This window comes from Bos javanicus, chromosome 28, assembly GCF_032452875.1.
Source record: "Bos javanicus breed banteng chromosome 28, ARS-OSU_banteng_1.0, whole genome shotgun sequence".
Classification (NCBI taxonomy): domain Eukaryota; kingdom Metazoa; phylum Chordata; class Mammalia; order Artiodactyla; family Bovidae; genus Bos; species Bos javanicus.
Genome location: NC_083895.1, coordinates 1,408,084 through 1,424,293, shown reverse-complemented (window position 1 = coordinate 1,424,293; position 16,210 = coordinate 1,408,084). Strand labels below are relative to the sequence as shown.

The following is a 16,210-nucleotide window of genomic DNA, read 5'->3' as shown; positions in this document are numbered from 1 at the left end:
TCAGCCTTCTTCATAGTCCAACTCTCACATCCATACCTGACCATTGGAAAAACCATAGCCTTAACTAGACGGACCTTTGTTGGCAAAGTAATGTTTCTGCTTTTGAATATGCTATCTAGGTTGGTCATAACTTTCCTTCCAAGGAGTAAGCGTCTTTTAATTTCATGGCTGCAGTCACCATCTGCAGTGATTTTGGAGCCCAGAAAAATAAAGTCTGTCACTGTTTCCACTGTTTTCCCATCTATTTCCCATGAAGTGATGGGACCAGATGCCATGATCTTCATTTTCTGAATGTTGAGCTTTAAGCCAACTTTTTCACTTTCCTCTTTCACTTTCATCAAGAGGCTTTTGAGTTCCTCTTCACTTTCTGCCATAAGGGTGGTGTCATCTGCATATCTGAGGTTATTGACATTTCTCCCAGCAATCTTGATTCCAATTACCAAGAACCATTTAAAGCATTTTAGACTGAATAAATGTAAAGAAGTAGACTACTCTTGTAAATTGACAGGCTATAAGGTACAAAAATAAGTGAGCCAGGAAGACTCACTCAAAGCTACTCACTTCAGTTCTGCCCTTCCAACACTGCAATCATTATCACCTTTTCACCAGCCTCCAGTTTCTAACCCTGACTTCTGCTAGGAAAATATTCTGTAGGATAATATTTTGGAGCTCACCACTTTTCAGAGAGTTTCTTTCACATCCTTGTTCCTCAGACTGTAGATCAGTGGGTTAGGCATGGGGATCACTACAGTGTAGAACACCGTGGTCACTTTGTCAGTACCCATGATGTTGCCAGAGTGGGGCTGGCAATAAATTAAAAGGATCGTTCCCTGTAAGATAGTGATGGCTCTAAGGTGGGAGGCACAGGTGGAAAAGGCGTTGCACCTTCCTTCTGCAGAGGGCATCCTCAGGATGGTGATGAGAATACATAAGTAGGGTGTGAGGATGACCGGGATGATGATGATCTTATAGAAAGTGGCCCCAATGTATAGCATCAATTGATTCACAATCATATCAGAGCAAGCAAGAGACAAGAGAGAGGGGAGATCACAAAAGAAGTGGTTGATCATATTCAATCTGTAGGATGGGATTTGAAGAGCTAAACACAAGTGAATCAGAGAACACATAGCACCACTGAGGTAGCAACAAGACACCAACTCCACATAGAGATCCCGGGACATGGTGACCATGTAGAGCTGTGAGTCACAGATGGCCACAAAGTGGTCATAGGCCATCACTGCCAGCAGAATGACCTCAGTTACCACAAATGTGCAAAACAGGTAGAATTGTACAGTGCATTCCAGGAAGGAAATGGCTTTGTCTTCATTTAATATGTTAGCTAGTATCTTCGGTGTGCTGAACATGGAGTAACAGAAATCCACAAAGGACAAGTGGCTGAGGAAAAAGTACATGGGGGTGGGGAGTCCAGAGCTGACCTGAATCAGGACAATCATGCCCAGGTTTCCCAAAACTGTGACTCCATAGATGGAAAGAAACAGCAGGAAGAGGAAGACTCTGAGCTCAGGGGCATCTGAGAATCCAAGGAGGATGAAGTCTGACACAGCAGTGCAGTTTTCCTCATCCATATCTTCACTTTACTTTGGTTGCATAAAAAAAATATTAATAGTTATTCTCTGTGAGATCATCCCCAATTATCTCCTTAAAAAGACATGAGAATAAATAAGATAGTCAACTGTTTCAGCAAAGAAATAAAACATTGACATTTTGAAGCTTAAGAAAAGTTCATTGCTTCATTTGCTATTATTTTCTCCCATTCTGAAGGCTGCCTTTTCACCTTGCTAATAGTTTCCTTTGTTGTGCAGAAGCTTTTAAGTTTAATTAGGTCCCATTTGTTTATTTTTGCTTTTATTTCCAATATTCTTGGAGGTGGGTCATAGAGGATCCTGCTGTGATGTATGTCGGAGAGTGTAATCAAAAAATGGGCCAAAGAACTAAATAGACATTTCTCCAAAGAAGACATACAGATGGCTAACAAACACATGAAAAGATGCTCAATATCACTCATTATCAGAGAAATGCACATCAAAACCACTATGAGGTACCATTTCACACCAGTCAGAATGGCTGCGATCCATAAGTCTACAAGCAATAAATGCTGGAGAGGGTGTGGAGAAAAGGGAACCCTCTTACACTGTTGGTGGGAATGCAAACTAGTACAGCCACTATGGAGAACAGTGTGGAGATTCCTTAAAAAACTGGAAATAGAACTGCCTTATGATCCAGCAATCCCACTGCTGGGCATACACACTGAGGAAACCAGAAGGGAAAGAGACATGTGTACCCCAATGTTCATCGCAGCACTCTTTATAATAGCCAGGACATGGAAGCAACCTAGATGCCCATCAGCCAATGAATGGCTAAGAAATCTGTGGTACATATACACAATGCCATTAAAAAGAATACATTTGAATCAGTTCTAATGAGATGGATGAAACTGGAGCCTATTATACAGAGTGAAGTAAGCCAGAAAGGAAAATACCAATACAGTATACTAACACATATATATGGAATTTAGAAAGATGGTAACAATAACCCTGTGTACGAGACAGGAAAAGAGACACTGATGTGTAGATCAGTCTTATGTACTCTGTGGGAGAGGGAGAGGGTGGGGAGATTTGGGAGAATAGCAGTGAAGCATGTATAATATCATGTATGAAACGAGTCACCAGTCCAGGTTAAATGCACAATACTGGATGCTTGGGGCTGGTGCACTGGGACGACCCAGAGGGAGGGTATGGGGAGGGAGGAGGGAGGAGGATTCAGGATGGGGAACACAGGTATACCTGTGGTGGATTCATTTCAATATTTGGCAAAACTAATACAATATTGTAAAGTTTAAAAATAAAATAAAATTTAAAAAATTTAATAAAAAAAGAAAAGTTCAGACATCATAACCCACAAATGCATAGAGCTCACATTTAAATTCACAGATCACATGAAATAATTCACATCCATGAAAACCTGTATGATGATTTAAAGTAGTTCTACACAATTTAGAGCTTGGAACTGAATCATTAGAAAGACATCAAATATTACTTAATTAACAATGTTTGAAATTTAAATACCTTTTTACTGCTATACTGTTAAATCAATTTTGGAAACACTAGGATCCTTGGAAATTTTTTAATAGTATATAGGAAGTTTCTCTTTTTTGATGTAATGATGAGAAGTATGCTTATTTAAGATATTAACACACAAGCATTTTTATTATTACTTTTTAAATGGAAAAGTGAATTTTATAGTCTATTTTGCAATTGTTTCTATAAAATTAACCTAGTGATTTTTAAAATATGCTATATAATGTTTGTGATTTTACAGAGAATTATTACTTACATCTAAACTTTCTGTATGGGGAAGGAAATAGCAACCTATTCCAATATCTTTGCCTAGAGAATCCATTGACAGAGGAGCCTGGCAGGCTACAATCTATGGGGTTGCAAAGAGCTGGACTCGACTGAAGCAACTTAGATCAGATCAAATCAGTTGCTCAGTCGTGTCCGACTCTTTGCGACCCCATGAATCGCAGCATGCCAGGCCTCCCTGTCCATCACCAACTTCTGGAGTTCACTCAGACTCATGTCCATCAAGCCAGTGATGCCATCCAGTCATCTCATCCTCTGTCGTCCCCTTCTCCTCCTGCCACCAATCCCTCCCAGCATCAGAGTCTTTTCCAATGAGTCAACTCTTCGCATGAGTTGGCCAAAGTACTGAAGTTTCACCTTTAGCATCATTCCCTCCAAAGAAATCCCAGGGCTGATCTCCTACAGAATGGACTGGTTGGATCTCCTTACAGTCCAAGGGACTCTCAAGAGTCTTCTCCAACACCACAGTTCAAAAGCATCAATTCTTCAGCACTCAGCTTTCTTCACAGTCCAACTCTCACATCCATACCTGACCACAGGAAAAACCATAGCCTTGACTAGACAGACCTTTGTTGGCAAAGTAATGTCTCTGCTTTTGAATATGCTATCTAGGTTGGTCATAACTTTCCTTCCAAGGAGTAAGTGTCTTTTAATTTCATGGCTGCAGTCACCATCTGTAGTGATTTTGGAGCCCAGAAAAATAAAGTCTGACACTGTTTCCACTGTTTCCCCATCTATTTCCCATGATGTGGTGGGACCAGATGCCATGATCTTCATTTTCTGAATGTTGAGCTTTAAGCCAACTTTTTCACTCTCCACTTTCACTTTCATCAAGAGGCTTTTGAGTTCCTCTTCACTTTCTGCCATAAGGGTGGTGTCATCTGCATATCTGAGGTTATTGGTATTTCTCCCGGCAATCTTGATTCCAGCTTGTGTTTCTTCCAGTCCAGCATTTCTCATGATGTACTCGGCATATAAGTTAAGTAAACAGCCTTGACGAACTCCTTTTCCTATTTGGAACCAGTCTGTTGTTCCATATCCAGTTCTAACTGTTGCTTCCTGACCTGCATACAAATTTCTCAAGAGAAGCAGAAGATATTAAGAAGAGATGGCAAGAATACATAGAAGAACGGTACAAAAAAGATCTTCATGACCCAGATAATCACGATGGTGTGATTACTGACCTAGAGCCAGACATCCTGGAATGTGAAGTCAAAAGGGCCTTAGAAAGCATCACTACAAACAAAGCTAATGGATGTGATGGAATTCCAGTTGAGCTATTCCAAATCCTGAAAGATGATGCTGTGAAAGTGCTGCACTCAATATGCCAGCAAATTTGGAAAACTCAACAGTGGCCACAGGACTGGAAAAGGCCAGTTTTCATTCCAATCCCAAAGAAAGGCAATGCCAAAGAATGCTCAAACTACCGCACAATTGTACTCATCTCACATGCTAGTAAAGTAATGCTCAAAATTCTCCAAGCCAGGCTTCGGCAACACATGAACCGTGAACTTCCTGATGTTCAAGCTGGTTTTAGAAAAGGCAGAGGAACCAGAGATCAAATTGCCAACATCCACTGGATCATTGAAAAAGCAAGAGAGTTCCAGAAAAACATCTATTTCTGCTTTATTGACTATGCCAAACCCTTTGACTGTGTGGATCACAATAAACTGTGGAAAATTCTTCAAGAGATGGGAATACCAGACCACCTGATCTGCCTCTTGAGAAATTTGTATGCAGGTCAGGAAGCAGCAGTTAGAACTGGACATGGAACAACAGACTAGTTCTAAATAGGAAAAGGAGTTCGTCAAAACTGTATACATGTGCACAAACTTTCTGTAACTGTGACCCTGAAGCCTTCTAAGACCTATTTGATAAATGAAATACTTTAAATCTATTCAAGAAATCAAAATTGTGAATATCATATTAACACAAATTCTTGTTGCTGCATTGAACTACTATTTATTATAGGAGCTTAGAAACAAAATGTCAAACAGGAGGGTCAAAGTTATGCTACATGCATATTATAGGACACTATGGAGCTTTCAGAAGAACTTTAAATAACCTGAAAAATGACTATGAGAAAGTGTCAAGGTAAAAAGATCACAAAGATAGAATATGGCATACCTATACATAAGTCTCCATGCATATTTAATTTTCAAAACATCCAAGAGAATAAATATTTTTACCAATTTTTTTTTTAATATAGGAGAGATACATTCTAAGACCGGACATGTGGAAGATGCCAACAAAGGGTATGAACATGCTCATTTATTCGCTCTCCTGATCCTAACTAACAATAAAATGACATAGTAGCACTGACTGCTTATTCCAGGAGGAAAGTGAATCTGGACTAAAAGCCAACACAGCCAGGGTTTTCCTCATTCCTCAAATAACTTGAAGAGATAAAGGATATGTAAATTAAGGACTCCTGTTTGAACACACATGATCACTGTGATGGAAGGCTTTTCTCTCTTCAAATGGACAGTAATAAGTGAGCTGTATTTTCTGATTTCAAAGTGGTGCATAATTTTGAAAATCTTTTCCTGTTTTTAAGATCTAAAGATGAAAAGTCAGGCTGCTGATTATTTGTAGAGCAGGAGTGATGTTGATCCCTGTTGGACGTTTGTCAATGTCTGGAAATATTGTTGACTGTCACAATAGGAAGGGGGTGCTATAGACATCCAGAAGGCAGACTACAGATGCTGCTAAGTGTATAAGGTGCAGGACGGCATCTCTTTTCTCACTCCCATCCTCCCACATATCCTCAACATAAGCAAAGACCAAATATATATCTTGACCGATGTTAATCAGTCATACTTGAGAAACCTGCTGTAGATATACAATACCTTTTCACAAGGTCAAAGTTCTTGCTCTCCTGTCTGCTTCAGAGGTGGTTCACATGTCTGTGCTCCTCCTTCTGCAGTCCTGAGGACCCCTCACCACCACACTCAGCATCAAAGTGACTCTCAGGAGAATCTCCCTGCTGTCTTTCCCGCGTTCCTTGGATGGTGTTAATGTGAGAGTGAAGGCAGATGGAAGGGGAGAGGAATCAAGCATTCTTCCCAATTGGCTCACACTCTTTCCCCTGTTACACTAATAGCTGTTACAAGATATTTAATTCTATAGATTGAAGTGTCCCCATTTGCTCTCATATTGTTTCTCAGTGCATAAAGGGAAAACACTTCATCAGTTCAGTTCAGTTCAATTCAGTCCCTCAGTTGTGTCCGACTTTTTGCAACCCCAAGAATCGCAGCACGCTACGCCTCCCTGTCCATCACTAACTCCCGGAGTTTACTCAAACTCATGCCCATCAAGTCGGTGATTCCATCCACTTCATAGAGTGCTCCGAACTTGGCATTTCTTAAAACACTCTCCAAATACAGACTTGTAAAAATTATTTCTAATGCCACTGCCCTCTTTACCATTCCTCTTTCTCTTAAACATGGCTAGTAATAATTTACTTCCCTGAAAAAAAGAAGCAAACAACTTTCCAGACATCAGGAAATATCATTCATCTCTTTCCTCTCCAAAATAGAATGTAGTCTACCAACCTTTTGACAGGTATTGCTTCCTTTGTTTCTGAGGATGCTGTGAGGGAAAATGTCACAGGCTTTTTGTTTTTGTGTGTGTATCCCCAAGGCCCATATCCCTTAATTTTCCAGAACCAATCATTGGTCTCTGTGGGATCTCAATAAGATGTGAAGAAAAAAAATATCATCTTGGGACACAAACAATTAATGACTTTCATAAGATATAAAGAGAGTGGGGAGGAAACTCTCCCATGTTTGTACAGTTAAGTTCAGTCACTCAGTCATCTCTGACTCTTCATGACCCTCACTCTTTGCAAAGCCTGCAGCATGCCAGGCCTCCCTGTCCATCACCAACTCCCAGAGCTTGATCAAACTTGCATCCATCAAGCCGGTGATGACATCCAACCATTTCGTCCTCTGTCATCCACTTTTCCTTCTGCCTTCAATCTTTCCCAGCATCAGGGTCTTTTCCAATGAGTCAATTCTTCGCATCAGGTGCCCAATGTATTGGATCTTCAGCATCAGTCCTTCCGATGAGAATTCAGGACTGATTTCCTTTAGGATTGACTGGTTTGATCCCCTTGTAGTCCAAGGGACTCTCTAGAGTCTTGTCCAACACCACAGTCCAAAAGCATCAATTCTTTAGCAGTCAGTCTTCTTTAAGGGCCAAATTTCACATCCATACATAGCTACTGGAAACCCATAGATATGACTAGACAGACTTTGTCAGCAAAGTAATGTCTCTGTTTTTTAATATGCTGTCTATTTAGGCCATCACTTTTCTTCCAAGGAGCAAGCTTTTTTTTTTTTTTTTTTAAATTTCATGGCTGCAGTCACCATCAGCAGTGGTTTCAGACCCAAGAAAATAAAGTCAGCCACTGTTTCCATCGTTTTCCCATCTATTTGCATGAAGTGATGGGACCGGATGCCATGATCTTAGTTTTCTGAATGTTGAGTTTTAAGCCAACTTTTTCACTCTCCTCTTTCACCTTCATCAACAGCCTGTTTAGTTCCTATTCACTTTCTGCCATAAGGGTGGTGTCATCTGCATATCTGAAGTTATTGATATTTCTCCCAGCAATCTTGATTCCAGCTTGTGCTTCATCCAGCCCAGCATTTTGAATGATGTACTCTGGGTATAAGTTAAATTCGCAGGATGACAATATACAGCCTTGATGTACTCCTTTCCCTATTTGGAACCAGTCCATTGCTCCATGTCCTGTTCTAACTGTTTTGACCTGCAAACAGATTTCTCAGGAGACAGGTAAGATGGTCTGGTATTTCCATCTCTTCAAGAATTTTCCACAGTTTGTTTTGATCCACACAGTCAAAGGCTTCAGCGTAGTCAATGAAGCAGAATAGATGCTTTTCTGGAATTATTAATTTTTCTATTATCCAGCAGATGTTCAAAGTCTGATCTATGGTTCCTCTGCCTTTTCTAAATCCAGCCTCAACATCTGGATGTGTAGAGCCCATTTTATGGATCTGCCTGAGGGCTATCTCCCAGGTCTGCTCTTTCTCTGCCTGTATAATTTTGTCCTAAACCAATAGGTTATGAATGATACTATGTGGTTTATGCCCCTGATATACCAATTATTTAAGAATTTCATGACTATAAATAGTTGGAAGTAAATTGGTTTCCATATTCTCAACAACCTTCATGTGTTTCCTTAAAATTGATTCATCTGGTTATTTTGTGAGATTGTGGAGTGTTTCTGCCTCTCCATTCCACTCAGTACTTTCACTATCCCTTGTGTTTCATTGTCCAAAAGCAAAAGTTCCTGCTATCCATTCATAGATTACCTTGGGAATTACCCCGATTAGAAAAGTAATAGAAAACTTCCAAAACCTAAAACATAACAACACTGTGAAACATTGTATTCCATGAAGCCTAAAATTTCTTTTAATTAAGACATTTCAAGCCCATGGTATGACTTCCTATTTCCTTTTAGCTAATGTATCTTTCTTTTCTCAGAAAATAAGGGATTTGCAATAGACACGTGTTTTAGCCAATACAGTGATGTTTTGAAATCATATATAGTAGACGGATGATGGTATCTGATTAGTATCTATGTTTTTTTTGTCATTAGGATTGATACAAAATGCATTCCCTTGAAGGAGAGAGTCTCATGGCAGAATGACTAAAAAGACAGCATCACTGGCAGTGATGTTTTATATGCAAAACATATATGCAACCTATATATGCAACCTACTCACAGAAACCTTTGTTTATCTGTCTTAAAGACAAAACAGATTTTTTAAAATGATTTAAATATAAATATTTAATTGAAATTTGCTTTATTGTCTTTATCCATAAATTGAATAAGTACCAAGATTTAAGATTTTGATGAACTGTATGTATATCACATAAGATCATTGTTTTAGGAAATTATTTCATCAAAAGATTCATTAACATCAACAATGTGTTAAATTTTCTAAACTTTTTAATTGTACATTTTAATTAAGCTGCCTCCAAGCAGAAGGAAAGCAGAAATGCTTAACTGCTCTACAGTAAGACTTGGGAAGGTGTTTGTGGTAACATCAGAAATTAAGACAATTTGTGGTAACATCAGAAATTAAGACAATCAGTTGTATTTTAAGACTGCATAACAAACTACTCCAAAACATACGAGTTAAAGTGAAAGTGAAAGTCAAGTCGCTCAGTCGTGTCCGACTTTTTGCGACCCCACGGACGGTAGCCCACCAGGTTCCTCTGTCCATGGGATTTCCAAGGCAAGAATACTGGAGTGGGTTGCCATTTCCTTCTCCAGGGGATTTTCCCGACCCAGGGATTGGACCTGGGTTTCCGGCATTGAGGTCAGGCGCTTTACTGTCTGAGCCACCAGGGAATCCCAATGAGTTAAATACAGCTGCTTATTGCATGGATCACTATTACGTAAGTCAGTAAGGCAGCTCTACTGATCTGATCCAGAGCTGACTGATCTGTGCTGGTCTGTTGCGTGTATGTTATCAGCTTGCCAGGCTAGGTGATCTAAGAGGGTTCATAGTGCAGTCCAGAGGTTGGCTCCATGCTACTTCATGGGATAGGGCCGTGAGCTATATATTGCTCATTATCCAATATCCTAGCCTGTGCTTGTTCACATGACAGCTATTCTAAGAGTTTGTGTAAATTCCAAGAGATTATAACATAGCTACAGGGCATTTCTTGTAACTGACACAATATGTCGCTTCAATGACCTTATATTACTCAAGTTATTCTCAAAAGTAGACTATATTTTAAAAAAATGGAGGAATTGATTTGATCATTTGATGAGAAGATAAAAGAAGAGCTGAACATGCCTTTATAAGTGGAGAATTGGGCTCCTGCTTGCAATAAACCACATTAGGTAAAAAGTCCTTTTGAAAGAATCTCCAAAAATTTAGCCTTCACCAAAACTGGAAGAGAATTTAACTTTGTTTAATGTATTACTTGGAAAACTTTGATGAAAAATAGTTTTGAAAAACTGAATGAAAGGGTGGTGTGTCATTACTATTCCAGCACAATTTCTGACAGAATTTCTAATCCCATTTACTGTTAATAGTCCCAAATATTCTCAATATTTTCATCTAAAAAAGTGAATATTTAGGAATTTATTTAGGAACATTGAATAGAGATGGAGAAGGAAATGCAACCCATACCATTATTCTTGCCTGGAAAATCCCAAGGACAGAGCATGAGGTCGCAAAAAATTGGACATGACTGAGTAACTAACGCACACATTGAGTAGAGAAGAAAAGTGTTTAAGCTATTCAAGCAAGCCTGAGCTATTGATGTTAGAGAGATCTTATTTCTAATTTACCTTGTTAAACAGACCTTACTAATATAATATCCAGGCTTCCCAGGTGGCTCAGTAGTGAAGAATCTGCCTGCCAATGCAGGAGACACAATTTTTTTTTTCTTTTTCATTTTTTTAAATTTTATTTTATTTTTAAACTTTACATAATTGTATTAGTTTTGCCAAATATCAAAATGAATCCATTACAGGAGACACAATTTTGATCCTTGGGTCTGGAAGATCTCCTAGAGAATGTAATGACTACCCACTCCAGTACTCTTGCTTTGGTAATCCTAAGGACATATGATCCTGGTGGGCTACAGTCCATGGGGTCACAAAGAGTTGGACATGACTTAGCCACTAAATTACAACAACCACAGCAAACTAATGACTACCTAGTTTGCATTTTATTTTGAATATGGTTACACAGGCAATTAGTTTTCAACTCTTTGGGAAACTGGAAGCACTTTTTTTTTTTTTTAAGATACAAGTTTATTTGAGAAGGATACAGACATTAAGTTTGGTAAAAGAAAAAAAAAATTGATAATACTTTTGATGTCTTCATAGGTAGAAAAACAGAATGAAATGTCAATTGGGCAGGCACTTGTCATGCTTCCTTTTTGCATGAAAGATGTTCTGAGAGCTCATCCTGCATTTTTAAGCCTCTGGTGGAGTCTATCATAGTTGCTCATGCTGCCACACTAGAGCTCTTTTGAAAATACATTCAGAATATAATCCGTGTCTTATCAACTTTGTGCCAAGTAACCCATATACACAATACAACACAACTATTCCAACATGGAGACAAATATATGTGTAACTTATGCACTAGTCACTCAGTTAAAAAAAAAAAAGTTTTATCATTAACACATTACTACATTCTGATTTCCTTGTTTGCTATGCTTTAGTCTCCTGGATAAAACTCCTACATTGAAATACATTTTCTAAAAGTCTGTCTCTTAAGTTATCCAAACCAGGTCAACATAATACCTATTTTGTGAAGGACTTGAACTTTTCTTTTTTTCCTCTCAAACCCATTTCCAACTTGCACAGTTATCACTTTCTTAACTACCCTACCCTCAACACCGGATTTTCAGCCTTTGAGGATGAACACCATGACTTATTTTAACTGCTATTTGTATTTTGTAAGAGAAATGCATGTGCTAATTGAAAGCCTAGTTATTTTAGGTGTAAAAGAGACGAAATTCAATTTATTAAGTTACACAAGGTATACCACATATCTATATTGTATTTTAATCTATTTAATACATTTATCTTGTCTGAATTTTTAGACAAAAACTTAGAAAATGGTGAGATTGATAATTTTTTTCTTGGTAAGTAAGAGAGAATTAAGTTTAGCTTCTTTGAGCCAAAATGCATGTTCTTTCTATTTTAAATAATTCTCTCTTTTTTAACTTGTGTGTGTGTGTGTGTGTGTGTGTGTGTGTGTGTGTGTTGGGATATAACATATTAACAAAACAGGCAGGAAAATTTATTTCCTAGAAGCCCCCTTTGGAGCAGGCAATGGCACCCCACTCCAGTACTCTTGTCTGGAAAATCCCATGGATGGAGGAACCTGCTAGGCTGCAGTCTATGGGGTCGCTAAGAGTCCCACATGACTGAACGACTTCACTTTCACTTTTCATGCATTGGAGAAGGAAATGGCAACCCACTCCAGTGTTCTTGCTTGGAGAATCCTAGGGATGGGGGAGCCTGGTGGGCTGCCATCTATGGGGTCACACAGAGTCGGACATGACTGAAGTGACTTAGCAGTGGCAGCAGCATAGCCTATTAACAAACAAGGGTCTGATAGTTTCAGGTGAATGGAGAAGGGACTCAGGCATACATATACATATATCCATTCTTTCACAAACTACCATCCCATCCAGGCTGCCACATAATATTGAGCAGAGTTCTGTGTGCTATACAGCAGATCCTTGTTGGCTGTCCATTTAAATATAAGAGTGTACACGTTCATCCCAAACTCCCAAACTAACCCTTTCCCCCAAACTTCTTGCCTCTCCTGGCAACCATAAATTTTGCAGCATTAACTCTTCATTAATTTAAACTTATCTTTAAAAACCAACCTTTGTACCTACACTTTGTTTACATATCAAGAAAAAAACTATTATTATTATAATGCTCAATAAGAAAACAGTTTAGAGCCCACTATCTTGGAGACTGTTTTGTTGACATCCTTATTTCTCAGACTGTAGATCAGGGGATTCAACATGGGGATGACCACCATGTAAAACACAGACACCACTTTGACTGTGTGCCTGGAGGTTGTGGAGTTGGGCACACAGTAGAGGAAGACGATGGTGCTGGTGAGGATGCTGATGGCGGTCAGGCAGGAGGCACAAGTGGAGAAGGCTTTGCGGCGACCACAGGCTGAATGCATCTTGAAGATGGTGACAACAATAAAAACATAAGACAGGAGAATGATGAAGGGTGTGCTGACCTCATTAAAGGTGGCAAAAATAAAAAGCAGCAACTGGTTGAGATAAGTATCAGAGCAAGAGACGGAAAGCAGGGAGGAGAACTCACAGAAGAAGTGATTGATTGTGTTGAAACCACAAAATGGTAATTTGCTAACAGAAAATGTGAATGCCAAGGAGTAGGTTGTTCCCCAGGCAAAAGATCCAACCACTAACATAGCACAGAGTCTTGGGGACATGGCGACCATGTAGAGCAGAGGGTTGCAGATGGCCACAAAGAGGTCATAGGCCATCACAGCTAATAAAAAGGACTCAGTTACCACAAAGGTACAAAAGAAAAAGACTTGTATTACACAGACTACAAATGAAATGGTTCTGTCTTCTACCATGAGGTTCACCATGGTCTTGCGAGCAATTATGGAGGAATAACAAAAATCCACAAAGGAGGGGTGGCTGAGGAAAAAGTACATGGGAGTGTGCAGTTTGGGGTTAATTTTGATGGTTACAATCATCCCAAGATTCCTTACCACAGTGACACTGTAGATGGTGAAGAATATCAAGAAGAGGGGAACTTGCAACTCTGGGTAATCAGAGAAGCCTAGGACAGTGAACATGGCCCCACTTTTATTTCTCTCTGATAGAAACATGGTTTCTGTTTGTCAGAATCTGAATCAGCTCTGGAAACAAAATTATTAGAGAGAATGAGGATGTAAGACCCTCGGTTAACGCCTCCTTTCCAAAGCTGGAAGAAGAAGCCAAGTGTCTCTTTTAGCACCTCTCTGTGTTTCTTATGCACTATTGCTAAATGTCTAAAATGTTCAAAAGATAACCATTTAAACTTTTCTTTAAAGAGCACAGTACCATTATTGAACCTTTTAGTTCTGAATTATAATTTTAATATTTAGAGATAATATGAAATCAAAAGACTTGGGAGTTATTTTCAGTGAAATCCTTCTATAGCACTTTTAGGTCCACTTGAACATTATAAATTAATAAAAGAGTAACCTAGCCTAGTACCATAACTGATTATTTCAGTCCTAAAACTAGTAGCAAAAGTGAGAAAATTCTAAATAAATTACACTTTACATCACATATTCACAATGTGACACTGAGAATGACCCCTTTAAGTTTCCATCTGTGCCTTTACTGTTAATTCCACATGATACTTATCATTTACTTTTGTTTCTGACTCAGTAAATCTATTGTCAAAATAAACCTTAGTTACTTTTTTTCAGAGTGTTCTCAATACAGGGAGCCCTAATTATCAATCCCACCTCATTTCTTGTGGAGTAATAACACTGAACAGATAATAAGGATAACACAGTCTATGTCTTTATCAGAAACATGACAAAGCAGAAGACAGAGATCCTTGACTTTCCCTGTAGCATGCAAATGAGGATCAATCTACACATATGTGACTGAACTCTTGATCCAGACTCCCACAAATTTTCCATTTGTCTAAAAGAGAATCTATGTTCAACATCTTAGTACTAAGATACTTCATTTATTCATAATCATGTTCCAACTTGTGACAAAGTAGTGATCTTAAATCTATGGGAAATTGTCCAAAGAAAGTGTACATATCAGAGAGATATACTAGAAGGCAGCATCAGGTGAGATGAGAAAGGAAGTTGGGAAAAATTTAACTAACACTACTAAAGATTCTAACATAGAAATGTCCATAAATAAAGACATTTATTCTGTCCCTATATTACCTGTAAAAGAGAAAGACCAAACATTTAAGGTAGTTCTGCAGTGTGATGATATTTCATGAGAAAATGCTAATAGAAAAGTATTGTATTTCTCTAACTGGTGACAAATGACTTCTCAGGGGAATAGTGGTAAAGAATCCACCTGCCAATGTAGGAGATGCAAGAGATGCAGGTTCAGTCCCTGGGTTGGAAAGATTCTCTGATGGAGGAAATGGCAACCCACACCAGTATTCTTGACTGGAAAGTTATATGGACAGAGTCAGGTTGGCTATATAGTCCATGGAGTCGCAAAGAATAGGACACAACTGAGTGACTCAACACACATGCATGCACTATTGGTGACCAATATCTCTTAGACCCTACCATACCAGGACTTTTCTCTATCATTTCTGATAAAGTTGTCTCTAGTCCCATAACTCAAGAAATAGATTTTATATGGCTCGGCAGTAATGTCAAATCATAGGCAAAACTGAGATACTCAAGATCCCTTTATCTTCATATATTCATAAATTTGAGTATAAACTTTAAAAAGACAACCTCAAAAGACGATCTATCACAAAGCTAGACATCCTAAATATGGCTGATTTATCTAAGCCACTTGAAAAATAAAATTAAACTAATGTTTTATTTCATGCAATGGATTTTGTGACCCAAATGTTATTTTAAATTGCTGGTGAGTTTCTTTGCATTTAGGAAATATGACAGCTAATATCTTTCCTATATCTTTCTTCTCTATTTTGTTTAATTTTTGCTTTCAAGGCTACTTTACATACATAATTAAAAATAGTGCCTTTTGCTTTTCTTTCATAGCATTTGCTTAATCTCTGCTTATTTTTTAAATTAAATATTTGTCTTTATTTCAGTTTGACTACTCCTTCAAAAGTTTGTAGAAGCCAGATAATGCACCTTCCACAGATTCTCAGAGCTCTTCTAACCCTCCATTCCAGGCACTTTTCTGTGTTCAGTCACTCCATTGCTTCAGACTCTTTTGTGAACCCATGGACTGTATGTAGCTCACCAGACTCCTTTGCCAGTGGAATTTTTTCCAGGCAAGAATACTGAAGTAGATTACCATTTCCTACTCTAGGGGATGTTCCTAACCCAGGGGTCAAACCCGAGTCTCTTGCCTCTCTTGCACTGGCAGCAGATTCTTTACCACTGATCCACCAGGGAAGCTCTGTTGTTTTAAGGGCTTAGCTGAGCCAGTTCTCACACAAAGCTCTGTAGGCTGAGTCCACTTCCTCTTCCTTTACAGTTCAGATTGGTAATTTTCACAATGGCTCAGTATTACTCAAGGACTCTCTGTGTCTAAATGGTAAATTTTCCCTCACACTTTTTTTCTAATACCCTACCTAGAAAATAATATTA

General features: G+C 38.6%; 2 protein-coding genes across 2 annotated transcripts; both read right to left on the bottom strand.

The window, feature by feature from the left end:
* Positions 1–680: 680 nt before the first annotated feature.
* Positions 681–1,907, bottom strand: LOC133240669 (olfactory receptor 5L1-like). The gene has a single exon (XM_061405864.1). It carries the CDS (start codon positions 1,584–1,586, stop codon positions 681–683), a length of 906 nt encoding a protein of 301 aa, XP_061261848.1. The 5' UTR covers positions 1,587–1,907.
* Positions 1,908–12,835: 10,928 nt separating this feature from the next.
* On the bottom strand, positions 12,836–13,831 carry LOC133240668 (olfactory receptor 5D18-like). Its single transcript, XM_061405863.1, has one exon. The coding sequence runs from the start codon at positions 13,775–13,777 to the stop codon at positions 12,836–12,838; it is 942 nt and encodes a 313-aa protein (XP_061261847.1). The 5' UTR covers positions 13,778–13,831.
* Positions 13,832–16,210: the final 2,379 nt, after the last annotated feature.

Coding starts and splice junctions, on each gene's coding strand:
- LOC133240668 (XM_061405863.1), bottom strand. CDS start 13,777: ATGTTTCTATCAGAGAGAAATAAAAGTGGGGCCATGTTCACTGTCCTA.
- LOC133240669 (XM_061405864.1), bottom strand. CDS start 1,586: ATGGATGAGGAAAACTGCACTGCTGTGTCAGACTTCATCCTCCTTGGA.